Source organism: Rissa tridactyla, chromosome 24 (genome assembly GCF_028500815.1).
Source record: "Rissa tridactyla isolate bRisTri1 chromosome 24, bRisTri1.patW.cur.20221130, whole genome shotgun sequence".
Lineage (NCBI taxonomy): Eukaryota > Metazoa > Chordata > Aves > Charadriiformes > Laridae > Rissa > Rissa tridactyla.
The window spans coordinates 214,696-233,875 of NC_071489.1; the positions used below are offsets into that span (position 1 = coordinate 214,696).

At 50.1% G+C, this 19,180-nt stretch overlaps 1 protein-coding gene across 1 annotated transcript; it reads right to left on the reverse strand.

Annotated features, from left to right (window-relative positions):
- Positions 1–35: 35 nt before the first annotated feature.
- ACVR1B (activin A receptor type 1B) lies at positions 36–19,052 on the reverse strand. The gene is made up of 9 exons (XM_054183082.1): positions 18,936–19,052; positions 9,639–9,878; positions 8,112–8,360; positions 6,672–6,902; positions 6,128–6,295; positions 5,395–5,551; positions 4,761–4,885; positions 3,993–4,123; positions 36–3,298 (listed from the first exon to the last, which is right to left on the reverse strand). The coding sequence occupies exons 1-9, from the start codon at positions 19,042–19,044 to the stop codon at positions 3,173–3,175; spliced, it is 1,536 nt and encodes a 511-aa protein (XP_054039057.1). The 5' UTR covers positions 19,045–19,052; the 3' UTR covers positions 36–3,172.
- Between the last annotated feature and the right edge of the window lie 128 nt (positions 19,053–19,180).

Consider the following 19,180-nt stretch of genomic DNA (forward strand, 5'->3'; position numbering starts at 1 on the left):
GGCAGCAAACAGCGAGAGACTCCCAACACCTCACATGAATAAAACAAACTTTTAATAATGTACAGCAGAAATCGACAGCCTCGTTTTATATTAAACAAAAGATTTCCTATATTACATTGTATTTACATTTGCATACTGAAGAGGTAAAGTGTCTAAGTGGCTATTTTACAGTCCGTTTCTAATAAAATATACAAAACCAAACAAATAAAAGGGGCAGATAAGTACCAAGAGATCTGTTCTGAAGCCAGCGTACCACGGGTTCACCCTGCGCCACAGACGAGAAGCACGAGCTCCGACCCTCCGCCTCTCCCCAGCACCATTCGCCCCCCAGCACCCCACATCCCCCCCCTCCTCGTCCCCAGCTGCAACGGTGGCCTCTTCTCCTCAACTGCCCGTAACGGGGCATTTTTCCCCGGCTGCTACCACCACCTCGGAGCCGGGCACATTCCCACGTTTGCTACTGGTCAGCTACGGACGCACTGCACCTCCCCGGCACGGGGTTGCATGAAAAGTGCTGTGTAAATGCTACATAGTCAGCGTTCCTACCACGGATCCTCCTCGGTTTTGACTGCCTGGCGATGGCGTCTCTCTACTCAATGAGGCTTCTCTCTTATAGGGGATTCCCTGTCGTCCTGCCCTCACCCCTTCGGACCTTCTCCGGCCCGAAACCGCTCCGCTCGGCCGTTTGGTTTAGCGCTGAGGCAGATGCGTGTGTGGCTACAGTTGGAGGGGCAGGGGGAGCGAGTCAGTGCAAGTCACGTAGCTGACAGCGTCCTCGTGGAGACCCCGCGCCGTTAACGGGGACGGGAGACTCATACTGGGAAACCGGAGCCCGCAGCGCCGGCGGGGCGGGTGGAGCGCGCGGCAGACGTACCTACCGGCGTGATGGGCTTTCCTATGGCAGTTTATGTCACAGTCGTTAAGAATTTGTCCCCAACCCGACAGGGTCCTGTCAGAGCAGCTGAAGAGTCTGTAGGGTGAAGCGCCCACCACCTCGGTTTCTAAACACAGAAGGGTTCGGTTAAGGGACGTACGGTTCTGCGGACACACGGGAACCTGGGGCTGAGATCCGAGGCTGGACAAAGGGGGAAGGGAAGGGAAAGCCGGACGCTGATGAGGCGTACACTGCTCCCACCTCGGTGCCGCACCGTCCCACCCCAAACTCCACGGGAGGAGGCAAAATGGCTCCAAACACGAGGCAAAGACACAACTCCTCACTTTACACAACGTCACAGACAGGTAGGGAGTCTCGGGGAAGACGGACACACGGACGGATACACAGACAGCAAGAACAGAGTGTTTCAAAAAAAAAAAAAAAAAAAAAAAAAAAGAAACAAACCCAAAAGTTAACCCCGGCGCCCGGAGCAGAGATGAAACCTCACCTTACAGAGCAGGCGCAAGGTTTGAGTAGAAACAGTTCCAGTGTAAATCGAGCTGTGTGCATTCATTGGTTGTTCATTTTTTTTTTTTTTTTTTTGCAGCGATTTCTTTACAAACAAACAGGTCAAGAGGTAATAATCATAGATTGTTTTTCTTCTCTTATAAAGAATTAACAATATTAAAAAAAGTTAAAATCCAGACCCTCCCATAAAATAATAATAATAATTAAAAAAAAAATAAAATCAAAACTACTCCAGTTAAAATTTATGGCTTCAGAGTTATACACCGTAGATACTGACCTAACCACCAAACAACCGGCACTTCCCAGATCGCCTTTAATGCTGCCATCAGCACGACAGACTCCGGCCTCAGCTACTCCAGTTTTTGCTGGGCCCAGCTGCAGACAACAGTCAAACCAACCCGACGACTTCAAACCGTGATTCGGCATTTCATCGAAAGAAAATTCATGCAGTTCCCCCCACCCCCACAAGTTATACACAGCCACTTCCAGATTATGAGATATTTATATATGTATATTAAAAAAAGATGGGACTTCCAAACCCACACCCCGCTGCCGGGTGCCCCTTGGGAGGTGGGAGAACACCCCGGCTCTGCCCTGAGCGGCCACGAGCGTGCCTGGATGGTGACCCCGGAATCGCGTTCCGACCAGGAGGGTCTCCTGCAGTTCCCCACCGCCCCATCTCCTTCCAGCCGGGCAGCTCCTGCTCTACCTCCGACACACAGCTCGGCTCCGGGGCAGCTCCCCGGCCCCTGGTCTCCCTTTCCACCCTACAAAGAATTACAAACCCCAGGGGGTCAAGACAAAAAAAAAAACAACCCCAAAACAACTCGATTCCAGGAGTGAAGTCAGTTCCTCATTTGTTTTGTCTTTAACAAAAACAAAAAAAAAAAAAAGGGAGGGGGTGGCAGTGAGGCAACCTGATGGGAAGTTCCTGCAGCCGGCGTAGGGACGGTGAGGCCACGGCACCCATCGGAGAGCTAAGGATCTGGTTTTAAGCAGCCCGTCCAAGCCAGACAATGCTCACGACTCGACAAGGAGAGCACCAGCGCGCACAGCTCAAAAAAAGGACACTCTAGATTTGCACATGCACAGAAAGCACGAACAGAGATGAGCCACCCTACGGGCAGACACTGCACGTCTACGGAAGGAGATGAACAGGCACGGGGGACACGCGCACCTCGCGCATGCAAACACCACTGCGCACACTGACAGCCAGTCAGAGTTCTGGGTTTTGACTTCGAATCTTTCAAGCTTAAGAAAAAGGAGGGAAATGGTTTCGTGAAGCTGATAAACTGTTCAGGCTCAGCCTCTCAGAAGGGAGCACCATTTGTTTTGCAAATGCTTTTTCTGCGTGAACGTGCCAGTCCCTGGAAAAATCCTCAGAGTACGGCAAGAAAACCTTCCTTTTCCCTTCCCACTCCCAGCACCCCCGGCCTCAACCACTGCCAAGGGGCGCACTGCGCGTGCTGAACTTTACAGGGATTTCCGTTAAAGAAACAAGAGTTACGATCATGGCTGAGATCCCTCAGGTTAAGTCCCTCTCAAGTCTTCACACTGTCAGGAGGTGATCATAAAAGGTTTCGGATTGTTTCATACCCAAGCAGGGCGGAGAGCAATTCAATAGGCTCCGTCACCCCGCCGAGCAGCCCATAGGTCAACGCTGTCTGGTTGGTAGCAGTAGATTGGGCAGAAACACGAGGTAGGCCTCCGTCACACGTCTACTCTAGCATGGCAGCTTCTGTGCAGTTTCCTCCTGCTGGGGCTCAGCGCCTAGATTTTCACATCTTCCTGGACACTGAGCTGCGAGAGGGTTTTCTTAATGCGGAGGGCGGTAAGTCGAGCCGCTCCGTTGGCGTACCAGCATTCCCGCATCATCTTACCCATCACCCGCAGCGCCTAGGCAAGAAACAAGGCAGATGTCAGACCTCTCCTTGTCTCCCAAGTCGCCCCGCCAGGCTGCTGCCGCCTGGCCGGACACACACGCAGCCTCCACACCTCCTAAAACTGGAGCTCAACCTCCAGTATTGTCCTCTTCCGAGCGACACAGGACTGATTTATCTTCTAATGCCTGGGAAAACCGCACTTTTGGAGGAGCGAGAGCTGGGCACTTGCCCCAAGCTGCCACCAGGGTTATTTCATACCACGGACGGTACATTCAATGCAAATTAGGAAGTTTGCTCAGGAGTTCTCTCTCTCTCCCTTGCTGGCTGCCATCCTGAGAACTCCTTGCCCCGGTGCCGGAGCCCTCGCAGGGTCCCACATTTGCTGTCCCCTGCAGGGAGTGCACGGCTTCCTGCTGAGGGAATGGCCCGAGTACAGTCCTCATCTATTTTATATTGGTAATTGTATCGACACTGGTTCTTTAGTGTTATTAACATTAATCATCTCTTCTTATTCTACTAAATCTGTTTATATTCCAACCTTCAGGTTTCTTTAATTTTTCTTTTCCCCCCCCTCAATTCCCCTTCCCGGGAGGGTAGGGTCATTGGGTGGGAGAACCATTGTCTAAATGACAATAAATTGTTGCGTACTTACTTTTTACTCACCTTATCCAGGGGGAAGGGGATGTGAAGACGAAAGCAGACCTTACCTCGTAGCTTTGCCACCAGTTCGGGATATTAGGCCGTAATTTCTGATCACATACGACCTTCCGCATCTCCTCAATAGAAGGATCAGAGGGTACGAGGTCGTAGTACGGAAGCTGATATTCTTCGTGGATACCTGAAAGACAGAGAAGGGGAAATGCAATTCCTGGGAGAACGGATCATCACCACAGTGCTCGCTGAAGGCAGACTGATACTGCTTTGGACTCCATGACTCATGGCTGAGATGCGTCAACACTTTGCAGTTATTTAGAACAGAAACGAAGAATTTGGGATTGGAGTTTACAAGAAAAATTCAGGGAAATAAAATGCAGCTGCCCAAGCTGGAACAGAGTCAGCGTGCTGCGATCAACACCTCCCAGCAGAGGCAGGCCCATCGAATCTTGATGGAGCCGAAGGCAGGAGGACTGTCACACGCACCACGGTGCTGCGCTCCTGCCCGCAGCTGGATGTGCCAAGACCCTCATTTACACCGATTTGGGGGAAGAAAGTCACCCACCAAATTAGCACCACCACTTCCTTAAAATCCACCCAAAGGACCATCAGCCACCAGTCAGAGCCTTAACCCCCACTTCTCCCACTTCTCCACCCAGGCCAGCCGTAGCAGCAGCTGCGGGTCCGTTAACTCCCTCAGTAGCAAGACATACAGACCCCTCCTCCTGCAGCCCTGCTCTCCAGGCTCGCCTCGAACCTCACAAACACCCGACCAACAGAAACACCAAGGCTGGGAAACCCGGGAGCATGAAGGGTATTACCTCCCGCGTTGCACCTTCGAGCAATCTCCCAGTAGACCAAGCCCAGGGCATAGATATCGGCACATTTAAATGAATCAAAATGCTTCATGTTAATGGTTTCATCCAAGACCTCGGGGGCCATGTATCTGCAGAACAGAAGAGGATGTTAATTTTGAGAGGGGATTCTCTGGAAGACAGTAAATGGCAAGTTTCCCCACATAGCGCTTCCCAGCAGACAAAATTCTGCTCTGCACAGCCTTAATCAGAACAGAACCGGACCCCGTGGTCTAATAGAGTGAACAAAATAACTCAAAAAGAATAGCAAGTTGGGAAAGAGCTAAAACTGTCCAGAAGCACATCAGGCTCCAGACAGCAGGAGCCAAAGGCTTTTGAGAATGCCAAGCTTGTTATCAAGTATTATATGAGCTCCCTGGTGCTGAGAGGTATAGCTGGCCTACACCCCTCAGCTCGATGGCACCTGGAGACGAAGGTACTGACGCCCTTTCGACACCCATCTGGGCACGGTGCTGGCACTGGTGAGACACTTGGAAACGCTTAAGACAGAGAATTTCACCAGTGCTCAATCAGCAGCTCAGGCATTTGCTAGTCACACTCTGGTGCCATCGAACGCTGGCCAAGAACACTGTTCTCCTACCGTTTGGTTCCAACCCTTTGATTTGGTGCAATATCAATCGTATCCGTAACCGAATCATGCCGGACGGCCAGACCAAGGTCGGCGATGGCACACGTGCCGTTCTTCTTCACCAAGATGTTCTTGGATTTCAAGTCCCTGTGAGCAATCCCAGGCTTTCCTAACAGAACAAAACAAAAAGTAGCGGGGGTCAAGGTCTGGTGAAATCTGTTAGTCAAACTGGCGCAGAGGCAGTACCGGATTTCAGGGCGTTAGTTAAACTCTCAGTGTTGCAACACATTTTCCTGTTTGGATACACTTGAGCGCTGAAGAACAGCGTGGTGCTGCCAGCCTCTGGCATGCGAAGGCTCCGCTCACGCTTCGGAGGCTCCGCTGATGCAGTAGCACCCAGGGGCCTCAAGAGGGACATAAACTCCACTGTCCCAGGCATCAGACACGTTGACGGGGACGTAAGGAGTTTATAATTCTGCTGCTGCCTACGCTAACACCCCACCCAAGTAGCACCAATTTTAGGACGGGGACGTGAAATGCTGCTATAATTCCCAGGAGCCAGCGCGAGGCTAACCCACTTTGCAGCCAGCCAAAGCAAGCAGTCTGTTTCTGGTCAATACTGACCAGATGCATCCGGGCTGACTCAGCCGGTGTTTTCTGTGCAGCACATCAGTCCCCCCGGTCAATTCGGCTTTACTCCCCCCGCCTCAAGAATTCCCAGCATCTTTTCAAACTTTGCTCTTACCCTGAGTACCCACAATCTCCATGTGTAGATGGGCCAGCCCACTAGCAGCAGACAGGGCGAGCTTGATCATCCCCTCAATAGTCACCGTGTATCGATTAAGGTAGTCAAAGAGAGATCCATGCTCGTGGTAATCGGAGACGAGCCACAGCTGAGTCCACGTTCCGTTATCTGCAGCAGGAAAGAGACTGCGTCGGGTACAACGCAGGGACAGCACGGAGCCATCCAGCGCTTTGCACCCTATCTTTTTGGTGCAGAGGAGAGCTGCTGGGCAAGGAGGAGGCTCAACAGCCAGCCTGGGGGCAAATAAGGTAAAGAATTTTAAGGCAAAACGCAACTTTGCAAGGTACAGCTAATGCACCATCATGCCTCTCGACAACTGCAGTAATTTTACCATCTTTTGGTAAGAAACATTCAAACATGCAGCTATTTGAAAAGCACGCTGACAGTTTTCGTTAACCATTTCATTGTAAATCCAAGTGAAGAAATGCAACTCCCGAGAGCAGACTGGTGAAGCCTCCGCTCTCGGGACTGAGGCATGTTTTACCTTTGTTATCCGCAGCAATAAATCCCAGGATGTTCTCATGTCGCAGCATAACGGTCTGATATATTTCCGCTTCCCTAAACCAGGACCGCTCCTCACGGGAAGAGAAGATTTTTACAGCTACGTCACCTCCACGCCACCTGCCACGCCACACTTCCCCGAAGCGGCCTTTCCCAATGATCTCCTGCAGGACAATCGTCCGAGCCACAGTCCGTTGGACAAAAAGCGGCAAACCTACGGACAAGAAATCGGAGGAATGAACGCCTGCGGCAGCAAAAGAAACTCCTGGAACCCCAAGAGTCTGAAGTAGAGCACCTCCAGACCTAGGAGGCTCTACATTTGATAACAACCAGCAGCCCAAGCAAGCCCCAAACCAGCGAACGGTGGTAGCTCCTGTGTAGGACGTGTCGTTTGGCTGCTCGGGCAGTATCTGCATATCGCTTTGAAGTAGCTTGAAACCCGCCAGTGATTAGGCACGGAGCAGCTGGGGAACTTCTGCTCTATGGCAGATCAAAGTAACTTTAGCCTGAATATGCAAAGAGTGGAACTCATTGAAGACAGACTCTGCTAAAAAGCAGTCAAGCCCCAGAATTTCTCTTAAGAAAAGAGCCCTAACGTAGCTGCCACCTCTTACGTAAGCTACAGAGCTCACCTGCTGAGAGCGTGTACAGAAGAGATCTCAAAACATTTTATATATAGCAGATATGGTACTAAAGGTTTATTCCCTGGTCAAATACCAGGTTGTTATATTCTCTGCCTCTGTGGATTATCCTACAGTTTCCATCTGCTGCAAAATTCATTTTTTTAACCTAACTGCTTTCATAGTTCAGCCATGAATAAAACGATGACTTCCCTATCTGTTCTGGGGATGATTTCTTTTAAGTGCTACAAAAGTGAACATTGGATGTTGTTCACTTTGGAAGACCCAAGGGTCCTTTGGGCTGAAATGCGCTGTACAAATGCAGTATTTGCATGCTGTAAAATTTTCAGCTGCTGGGATCTTTCCCATTTTCCTCCCGGCCCTGATGCAGGTGACATCCTGCATCCTCCTTTGAAAGCCAACAACCCCCAGGTTAGCAGTTAACGTCTGTTTCCAACCCAAATCCGGTTCCAGGGCTAGATTTGAAATAGATGTAGCCGTTAAGAGTTATCCTCTTGCAGAAAAGGAGGAAAGCTACACAAAACTATTTTTACACATCAGCAGTTAAGGAGGAGTTGAACTATTGCTCTTACCCAGCCCAAGCACTCAACACCGACACGGGGCTGTAGCCACACCATCTACTGCATGACTGATTTAAAACACGCCCTCCACATTACTCATGACAGGGCAACCGGAACAGGCTGACGAGGCAACGGCCAACCTGTGGCAACCAGGAGCCCAGATCAGACGCCTCCATTAGAATTACACGTTCTCATTTGTCATTTCCAGTCATATCTTAATACCTGAACCAGAGCCAGAGGTGGAGAGATCGTAGACCAGATCTTGCAAGGTCTTATCCTTCGACAGACACATTTCACAAGAGGGGTCTTCCATGTCCAGCCGCTGACGATTGTGATAGACTCGTTGGTGGTGATGAAAAACAAAGACTACTATGATCATGACAACAAACACAAGGAAGACAGGTCCAGCAATCACCGCCACCAGCTCTACAGGACCCCAGCTCGATGGGGGTTCGTTATCTTTCAGGTGTCCTTGAAAGGAAAGGGAGGAGAAAACCAGACACTTTTAGAAAATTATCACTCCTTCACAAGCATTCTTTAAGGACTTTCTTCTAGTGTTTTAATTATCCTCTCAGAGCCTGGACAATTTTAGCTTGCTGTTCCAGGATGGTAGAGGACACATCAAGTAACAGTGTTAACATGGGACTGATCAAGTCACCAGGCAGGCAAACTACAGCTAAAATCCCCAAAAGAAGATGGTGCTTCAATTACAGGATCAGAGATTATGGCACTTGCTATTTAAAAGGGGGTGGGAGCCTGTTCTGGGCTGAATTTGCTACAACAGCCTGCATTTTACCTTCCACGCAAACTCTCCAAGTGGGAGAAAATCCAATCAGTAAGTAAGGACTCATTTCTCCCTCTCTCCCCTTCACCCTGTAACAACCAGTAAAGGCTCATACCTGAAGACAACAATTTTTTGTCTTTTTTGAGAACAGAGAAGACGTCCCCACTGCACCCAAGAAAAATGGAGTCTTCATACAACCCACTAAATAACTGCCCAAACCAGAGCGGAATGAGGTATGAGGAAGTACCGCGTGCCCTCTGTGTCCCAGGAATTAGAAAGAAGCAGACGTTTCCCACACCCGCACTCAAAAAAGGCAGGGCTGCTTCCTCTTCGCCTGTTCAGAATCCGTGCACCCCTCTGCCCCACACATTTCACTCTGAAGCTGCTGCAACGTTCCCATACTGATGGCTCATCACTGAAAAGATGTGCAGTCCTAAAAGGAAAGCGACTTTATCTGATAAAAGGCAGGCCACAGCACAACTCAGCGCCAGAAAAAGGGATCCAAACTGTGCCCAGGGAACACGCACCATCCTCAGGCCACTGCAGGCAGCAGACACTTATATTTAAGCATAGATGAACGTTGCTGCTGCTGCCTTCAGGAGCCTGCAGGATACCAGCAGCAGGGCTGATAAGGTGAGAGAAGTCTCGTAACACAGAGCTACTGAGTGCAGGTGGGGAAAAAAAACCCCAAACTTTGGAAGCTTCTCCTATCCTAAAGTACAACCTCATCATCTGGTAACATTTTGTCGGCCACAGGGGAGTTCAAGCAACTTCACATTTTAATTTGAAGTAGTTTATTATTATTTCCACTTTACAGATCAAGGAAATAAACCTATCACTCAAGTTCACACAGCAACCTAAAGGAAGGAGGGAAAAGAGGTAGAGAACTCCTTATTCCCAATCCCAAATAGACAGCTTCTTCCCTCCCCACTCCAAACAGACGATTTATTTAGCTCTCTACTCACCACTGGGAACCATCAAATCAATTTTGTTGCAAAAATCAGAGTAGCAGCAGTGAGTATTACGCAGATCTTCTGAACTCAGACAATAGAAGGGTTTCCCAGCAGGAATCAATTTTGCTTCAGGAATGCAGGTCCGAACGTGATGTTTAACACCATCCAGGTTGAAGACTGAGACCATGCACGCGCCATCCGTTTCACACGTGGAGTTCGCTTGTTTGCAGTCGGAGCACAAACATGTCAAAGCTGCAGAAAGCAAAACAAGAAACCCTCCTTAAAACCCACCAGAGACCGAATGCTCAAATGAGAGAAAACTTTCTTCTGGAAATTTCCCATTTCAGAGGGAACGGGCCATTCTTAGGCTCAGGAAGAACCGGCTTTAGGAACACAGCAAGTCATACTCAGTATTTCAGACCCTCAAGAACCCAACTGAAGCACACAATACAACACAGAAGCCTTTCCAGAAGGTGACTGCCCAGACAGCCCTTTTTCCTGCCCCTGTTGCAACTACCAAGAGCGATAACCCAAGTCATCCCTGCAAACTAGGCTAGATTTTACCGAGATCCACTCCCAAGCCAACCCAGGGTCAGAACGCAAACTGAAAACAACAATTACTCCATCTGACAGACTGGGCTTCACCCGAACTCGCTGTCCAGGCTTCCCCATCTACACCAAAGACGAGCTGCCCATTAGGGGTTGGCGAGGGACGACCACCCCAGCTCGCGGGAGACAACAACCAGTTGGCAGATGCCAAAACAAAACCAATCCAAACTGACTCACAGGCCAAGCGTGCTACACCCAACCAGATCAGCCACTTATTTAGTTACTGCTTTCCTGATCCGAGACACTACCTTGGGTCAAATACATTCCTGGCTTTTTGCCTGCTCTCCACCAAGATTATTTGGGTAAAGAGCGAAGGAGAAACTCCAAGGCAGATTCCCACATTTTTCCGCCTCCCAGCTGTCATTGTGCTTTTCTCAAGCTGCCTGAAAAACTGAAAGCAAATCCCCAGGCATCGCCATCCTCGGGAACAAAGAGCGAATACAACAATGTCAAGAAGAAGGGTGGGGCTTGTTTAGCAGCACACAGTATTTTCTTCTGCTTTCATCAGATCTTTCAGCCTCCCGGGAGGGATTCAGAAACATGTACTTACCCGCTGCAGAAATGGTCTTTCAGGTAGAGAGAGTCTGAAGAAGGGCTTTAAAAGATACAAGTGCCACGGTTAACTCTCCCCAGCCCGACAGCTAAATCTTCTACGTCTGCCTGTAATCTCTCTCAGTTTAAAGACACAAATGAAAGTCACTGTCAACATTTGTGTGTGTCAGCCACCTTGCCGTGGGGCAAGGGAAATGCCGAGCCCTCACTCACCATCTCTGGCAACCAGCAGATTTAAGGAGCAGCAGCATCCAAGGATATTCATGGCACTGGAAGAGCCTATCCCTCCCAGCTAACGCACAGAGAGTTACGCTGCTGGGGGCACGTTACCCTGAGCTTAACTAAAAATGAGTTGATCAACTTCAGGGTTCTTCATTTAGGAGGAAGACACCCATTATCCCTTATCTCCACTGTCCTAGGAAAACCAGTTAGGCTAACTGAATTGCTACTCATTTCTCTCTGGACACTGCGCTCTTTGTTTCCCAGCTGTTGTCGGGAGCTGCCTAACAGCTCAAAGGTGGGCTGCAGTATTTCAGACAGGCCCAACGCAGACGCTGCCAAGTTTTGAACCCACAGATTCAAAGCTGCAGCAGCAGTAAAAAGCCAGTAAAACCCAGAAGAGCTGTTAAGAGAGATGCCTTTAAAAAGCATCATGAGCAAACGTAGCTTATTACTATGCGCTTAGCACGGGGCAGGGAAAAGGGACATAGAACAGAAAATGGACAGGGATGACCCTGAGACCAAACCGCGTCGAGAAGGGTTGAGAGCACCGTACCCATCGATTACACAGCTTTTAAGGGGAAACTTTACATTGAAAGGAAAAACACACCCCACTAATGTTCAACTTGACAAACAGCTCTGAGTACACACTTTTCCAGCGGTCAGCAAAGCACAGAAAAGACAATTCTTCTGAAAAATACGCACACTTGGGGGAACAAAGGTTGGTTATAATGGAGTTTTTATGAAAACATGAGAAAGGAAAGAGCGGCCAGGGCACATTCCTACCTTCAAGTATACTTAAAAGGAAATAGTGTTTTAAAGCATCTCATTTGTTACTTCATCAAAAACTCAAGGTACAAATTAAAAACATTTAAACCACACATATTTCACCATGTAGGTTCTTTTCAACTTGGCTTAGATAAAGCAAAACTGAACTTTGCTCCTGTTAGACTCATTTCTAAGGTCTCCAACCCAAGATGTTGTATGCTATGGCAGTTTTGCTTCCAGAAGCTCCCAAGTAAACAAAACACTTCAACACACTAATAAAACTGGTTTTGTAAACTTCTTACTGAAGTATCTGGCCTGAAATTAAGCATCCCTTTGAGAAGGAAAGCAGAAGAGCTGGTCGTTATCTGATCAGTTTCATTTGTAGAATTAAAAAAAAGAAAAAAAAAAAGAAAAGAGTTTACTTGCAAGGTATGATACGGGAGCCCCAGCGCACAGGGACAGGGGAAGAAGATCCTTATCTGTCCTGTGCAGAAAGCAGAAGTTTCCTGCTGAGGAGGGTTATGCCCCACAGAGCACGGCCTCAGTCCACCTCCTGGTGGTGTCAGCTGATGTCCCCCCCTTTGAGACAACCGCTCTTTTTTAACAGCGATTCTTATGTTTGCACCTCAAAACCCCCTATGACAAGGAAAGCAGCGTGAACAAAGACAATTAAGGCTTCAGCACACGTGTGTACTTCTGCTACACCTTTCCGGAGACCCTCAAGGGGCTTTCAAGATATTCCTGCCCATAACCTCCAGCTGCAGGTAGGCGCGCTCAGATTTTAGGGAAGATGGTCAAATCCATGGGTAGACGCTGAAGTCCAGCTCCTGCCTCCCTCGTGCAGCCAGGAGATGACTCTCTCTTTATTTTTATTATGAAAAAGCCCAGGATACACATCTACCATGACTACAGCCACGTTCCTCCCTGAGCATCACCTCCCGCCAGTTCCTGCAGGCACCAGCTGTGCCGGGGAGGAAAGGCCTGTCTGCACCGGGGCTCGCCGGGAACTAGGGCGCTGCCGGCAGAGAGGAGAATGACAGGGCAAGCCGTGCTGGTCCAGCATTTCAAGTCTGATTAACCAGAAGGGAAAATTCTTCTCATATCAGGAACAGCAGAAGCCTGGAAAAAGCAACTGTTGTTTCCCCTCGGGTGGGGGGCAGAAAATGGACAGGTACCCAGAGACCCCCGCTGGGCATCTCTGGGGTGCTCCCGAGAGCAGCCGGGGACACCTGGGCGAAGCAAAAGGAGACAGGAGTGAATAAAAGCATTTTTCATGCCAACGGCATTCTTTTCATTTGGGAAGAAAAGCTCCTATTGAGCAAAACATATAATCTACTTAATAAAAGAAACCAACTGGGCTGAAGAAAATAGATGGGGCAAAGGAAAACAAAAGAGCAGTTCAGAGAGCCGGGGCAGTGCAAATGCCCGGGGATGAGTCTGCACGGAAGGTGCTACAGAAGTTGGCAGCAGAGGCGGCTCTATCTGCTCAGCACACTCTTGCTGACATTCTGCTGGGAGACAAACCCAACCCTTTAAAGAAGCTGTTTAAACAAGCCTAACATTAAGCTGCAGATCCTCAGAATGAAAGCTTTGTTCTCGCTCAAGAGATGGATCAGGTTGGTATTTACACGGAAACAAACCCTCGCTGCAATTTAATCCAAGGCAGAGTGCGGGCGGTCGTGACATCAGTCCCTGGAGGGAGCCAGGCCAGTGCTGGTCCTCACTGCTCTTCCTGAAAACCGGAGCGGTCAGTTGGCACTGCCAAAGGACAAACTCTCCTTGACCCTCGGCTAACGCAGCCCAGGGCTCGTCTGCAGGGCCGGCTACTCCTTTGAGTGACCACCCTGAGCCCAAGAGGTGCTTCTGCTCCCCCTGAGGCTCCCAGGCAGGGCCATGGGTGGCAGCAGGATTGCTCCTGGCAGGAACTGGGCACAGAGGTATTAGTATCCCTTTGCATTAGCTACAGCAGAGAGGAAAACAAGAGAAGGCCTTCTTGTACCAAATTCCCCCATTAAAGGCAACGACTGTTTACAAAATGAATCCAAACAAACGGGTGGGGGTCCGTGGATTAGAGCTCTAGGCTCCAGGGAGACTCAAATATTAAGCTCTGACAGTCAAAGAACATTTCCTTTTTTTTTTTTTTCTTCTTCAGCAACTATCTGAGCTCATTTTGCACATATTTATTCTCGCACAGGATTGCATGTGTCAAGATGTCTATGCAGCTAGACAGGGGAAAGTTTCACAGCAAAATCTAATGTAATGGTGTTAAGCACCTTTTGGAATACATTTTCCAAAATCTCCTGAAGCTGTGCTATGGCGAGATGACATTTTCTCAGGGCTAAACACTACCTGATCAAGATGTATTAAGATAATTAACCTGAAGATGATCATTGGTAAAATTGCCAATAACCGCCCACGTATTTACCAGATAAACAGATTTTTTGCAGAGATTGTAAGCTGCTGTTCTTTTTCAACACTTTGAATCAAGGCTGGAACAACAATGATTCCCCTGACTTCTGAGCCTTTATAAGGCTCTGGAACAGGAGCTGCAATTTATTATGTCTCTGTACAGCACCTAACTTAATGAGACCCAATCTGGTAGTGATGTTTTAATGCTGCAGCAGCATAATGTTAGCAAGAGAAATGGAAAACAATTGGGTTTGTACCTCTGCTGTTTCTTTAGATGCTATAATGAAGAGGGACATGTGTAAACATGCTTGGAAGAGAGAAATACCTTTCAGTATTTCACTATATGCTGTGCCGGAATAAATAAAGAATAACCTTTATCACAGAGCGTTTTGCCCAAGAGCAGGCTAGGAATAAAATCCACTCCTTGCGGCAAGGCAGCAGAGGTCTGTGCCAGGAGTACCTTTGTGCTCCTCATTCAACCAGACCACCCCAAGAACGGTGCTTCAAGAAAACCACCAGGGCTTCACATTCAAAAGGACAGTCAAAGCCATCTGATGGAGATTTCAAAAACAAAGATTTACTTTCCATTATATTCACCTCGATTCTTCTCCTGCCTGGTGTCAACAACTGGGGTCCCCACATCCCTCTCTAGGATACATCTGAGTCCAAACGCCCGCCTTGTATAAAAATATATATATGGGCATATACATATGCCCACCAGTATCTTCTCCAAGCCCCAGAGCCAGCTCACCCACACCCACCACCTCCAAAATCAACTGCATGGCCACTTCTGGACCCTCCCCATGCCCCTGTTTTCTTACAAAGCAGCTGAAGAAACGAGCACAGATTTGCCCTTCTGTAGATGTAGTACCACCACCTCGAATATCTTTCCTACATCTCACTGCCCCATCAACTTCTCCTCCTACTTTCAGATCTCAACATCTCTTTTGCTCCTTGCTTATGAAATCTACTGACCCACTGCTGCTAAATGAAACAGAGTTAAAATTAGCTGCAAAGTACTATGAAAAAAAAGCACTTTCACACAAGTCATCCAGAAACTAAAAATTATACTAGGATATTTAAAGCTGGAAACAAGAGTCTCGACTTTTTCAAGCTGGCTGCAGTCCCCTGGCACAGGTTGAACCTGACATGAACACATCACAGCTGAGCAGAAAACACATACTAAATGGAAAAAAAAGGGGGCAGGAAGAACATGCTCTCACCTTTAAAGTGAAGAACTTTCCCTGCATCTACTCAAGTAACACAAAAGGAGAGGCTTCTAAATGAATTTTAAATAAGCGAATTGACAGGAGTCTCATGATTAGTAGGTTAATTAGAAGAAGCCTGACATTTCTGCTGCTCTTCAACTCAGAAAACAGACATACGGCTCCAAACTCTTTCTCCAGGCTCTGGGCTGACACCTATTTTGTGTTTTAACTTGTTAGGAAACCAGTTTAGGAGCCACCCATACCACACCAGTGCCGTGGAGGAAAGTCCTGCAAACCAGCCGCATGGCAAGGCAGACACACAGAACATTACTGATGGCTTTCAAGACTTAAAACCAATGCTGTGTATTCTCAGGCAACAGGCACATGTATTTTCAGAGTCTAAATAACGAGTTGTTTAACATGCAGTCTATGTTCCAACACCCAGCAGTCCACAGGTTACTTCCAAGAAGCCCACAGAAGGCAGCAAGAGCCAGAAAACCAAGCCTTTGTCAAGGGGCTTTAACGTGCAGTGAAGTCCGCTTTTCTGATAAAAAAATAAATATATGGGTCCACAACCAACGAGAAGGGAGGCTGGAAAGCCAGTGGCTTAAATAATGAGGAGAAAAGAGGTCTCCCACCCCCTACAGCTCACACATGAGGGTCTGACTCTACAAGCTCAGCTCCAGCGAAGGTTTCATCCCTGCAATACCATCGCAGCTTTCTCCCTCGAGACGAGCAATTCCTCCTTGGTCTGCTCAGATAACCGCGCTGGCTGTGCGGTGGAGAACATATTTCCACTGGTCAACACCCAGTGAACTTTGCTTGCTGTTAAGAGAATTGACGTTTTACTTCACTCCTTTCGCAATACAGATTTCCGGAGCATCCACTACTGGCAGCAGACGGCATACCCAGGGAAAAAAAAAATCCAAGCTGTCTGGCCAAGGAGCTGAAGGAGTTCAAGAATGCTTGTTGGACCCTGTTTTTAATTTCCAGTTAGAGAAGTCTTTCTTGGAAAGTTGTAAGATATAACTTATGGACCATGCGGAGTTTGCCTGATTTAACCGGGTAAATATTTTAAGCAGGTGTTAATAATAAGATTTGCTGGCCCAAGATTGCTCCCGACGGTATTCTTTTGCTTTATTTCAAGCACGCAAACAAAGCCTACCTACAACCACCCTGTAACCATTGCTGCAGAGGCACCTTTTTTTTTTCCCTTTTCCTTTTTTTTTGAAGGAAGAAGAGGTGGGGGGATGTTTTCTACTCCATTTAATGACGCACACAGAAGTTCACAGCTCCGAGCACAGTTGAAACTAGGATGTCTTTCCAACCTCCCCTGAAATAAGCAGCTGCGAAGATCTCTTGTATAAAGCACAATAGTAAGGGCAGCCCTTGCCGGCTGAGGACGCAGACCAAATGTGCATCATGGCTGCTTGAGCAGCAGACAATTTGCAGGGTTAGGGTCCCTGTCCCCTGCCACCCTGCTCCGCAAACGCAGCTCCCTCGAGCACCTTGAAGCCAGGCTGAGCCCACACCTTTTACCGGAGGGCGCGAAGAGAAATGTACAGCAGGCACTGAGCGGAAACAATAGCCAGCCATAGAGAGCCCAGTATCAAAGGCACTGATAATTGTCTGAGTTTCCAGGAGATACGCACAGTCAATTGGCCCTTTCCTGTTTGTTTATTTATTTATTTTTTAATAAACACCAGCTGTATATAATATGTGAAGTGAAAGTCTGAGAGCAGATGTGTGACGAGTCTCAATTGGTCCTGTTTTGCCATTTATCACAGAAAAGCTGAAACACTTTCCCAAGGCTGGATTTTACTTTAGGCTAAAACAAAGCCCGGCCACGCTCCCCTAACACAGGTTTGCATTACCAGACTCACGAGGACTCGCAAATACACCCCTAACCTACTGCCCTAGTGGGGGTTTAAAGCCATTTTCTGTAGCCAACAAGTCCAGATCTGCACGCACAAAGTTATTACCTTCTCGCAGTCGGTTGGTAATATATAACACGGACAGTGAGAGGATTGGGGAGGAGAAAAATGTTTCAGTGCGGTTCCTGTTGGAACAGGTACCTGCGTTACACAAGCAGCGATCTCCCCCGATAGCCCCAGAGAGAGGGACTGTGTGGCAAAGCCTCGGACACTGAAGAAGCCGCTGCCACCAGCCCTGCCAAGAGGTGCTCACAGACGCTTCGGGCCCATCCAGCGCCGGGGGAAAAGGGCCAATGTCTTTAAAAGCGTGGAGCTGATACCTCTGGTTCTTCCCCCAGAAGCAGCAGCAGCTGCACCCCCCCAGGTAAAGAAAAAGGATCGACACAGAACAAACAACCGAAACAAAGAGTTTTCCCTCACTCACCTCCCTCCAAACAAATATTTACAGTTGTCACAATCCAGAGGCACAGGGCTTTGGAAAGGTTTCTTTCAAAAAAACCCCACAGACTCCAGCAAGGTATATATTAAGCCCACACTGCGATCTCTAGCACACAGGGGGGGTCCGAACCCCCCTCGGCTGGGTCCACAGGCCGATGGGAAGCAGCCATGAACTCCCGAGGTCCGACCCAGGCCCAGAAACAACACAGTGGCGCTTCCACCCCCCCCCCAGCCCTGCCCCAGGCCCAGCCTGGCTCCCTGCAAAACACCCCTGGCGACCCCCAACACACACTGACCCCCTGGTTCGTCCTCACTTCGGGAAAAAAATACTTATTTCCATCTTTCATTATCTCCTGAAGGCTGTAAGACTCTCAGTTCTCTCCCCGGCCAAAGCCAAGGTGAGCGTGGGCCTCCTGGCGCATCCCCCCCGCCCCGACACACTGCTGTCCCCTCGGCGGAGGGGACGGGTCCCCAGACAGAATGGAGGGTCCCCTCGCACTACACACCCCCCCTGCCAGACCCCCTCCGGCCAGGCTCGACGCCCCAAGGGGGCTCGACGCTGCCGAACACCCTCGGGGCCCGACCCTACGCTAAGTCCTTCCTGCCTCCAGAGACCCCCCTATACCTACCAGGACCCCCCCCCCACCCCATGGATTCCTCCCCTATTCCTTCTCCCCCCCAAAACACCCACCTCTGCCTCCCCAGAGCCCCCCCTGCCCACGGCCCCCCCACCTCAGACCCCTCAGGTCCCTCCCCGTCGCCTAGAGGAAACCCCCATCTCCCCAAACCCTCTCGCACCCTCTTCCCCACCCCTAAAATCTCCCCCCCGCCCCGGCCTCAACCCCCCCCTCACCTGCCCCACAGCCCTCCCGGGCCGACCTCACCACCGGGCCCGGGCTTGCCATTGCCCCCCCCCCTCCATCGCCTCCCCCGTCGGGTTCTCCTCATCGATTCCCCATTCCCCTCACGACTCCCGCCCCCCTCAGCACCCTCCGGTTCCCTCGCGATCTCCCCCCCTCCGCTTCCCCTCACGATTCCCCTCACCCTCCCTCCCCCACCCCCTTCCCCTCACGGTCTCGGTGCCGGGCGGGGGCGGGGCGGCGCGCCGCCATGTTGTGCCCGGTGCGGGGCCGGGCCCGGGGTGTGCGCGTGTGGGGGGGGCCGCCACTCACCGCGGGCCCCGCCGAGCGCCCCGGCCAGCAGCAGGACGAGCAGGAGCGCGGCGGGCGGCGGCGGCAGCAGCGGCGGCGGGCGGCGGCGGGGCGGCGGGCGGGCGGCCATGGCGAGCGCCGCGGCCTCGGTGCGAGCGGCCGCCAGCGCCTGCGGGAGGGGCGAGCGCCGGCGCGCGGCCTCGGGGCGGGGCCAGCCTTAAAGGGGACGGCGCGGCCTAAAGGGGAGGGCGCGGCGGCGGCGAGTC

Bases quoted from the DNA above. Each gene is read 5' to 3' on its own strand.
- ACVR1B (XM_054183082.1), bottom strand. From the start codon at position 19,044: ATGGCCGCCCGCCCGCCGCCCCGCCGCCGCCCGCCGCCGCTGCTGCCG. The intron at 6,903-8,111 runs GTATTAAGATAT...TCTTGTCCGTAG, and splicing joins CACCTCTGGCTCTGGTTCAG to GTTTGCCGCTTTTTGTCCAA. The intron at 5,552-6,127 runs GTAAGAGCAAAG...TTGTTCTGTTAG, and splicing joins GGAGATTGTGGGTACTCAGG to GAAAGCCTGGGATTGCTCAC.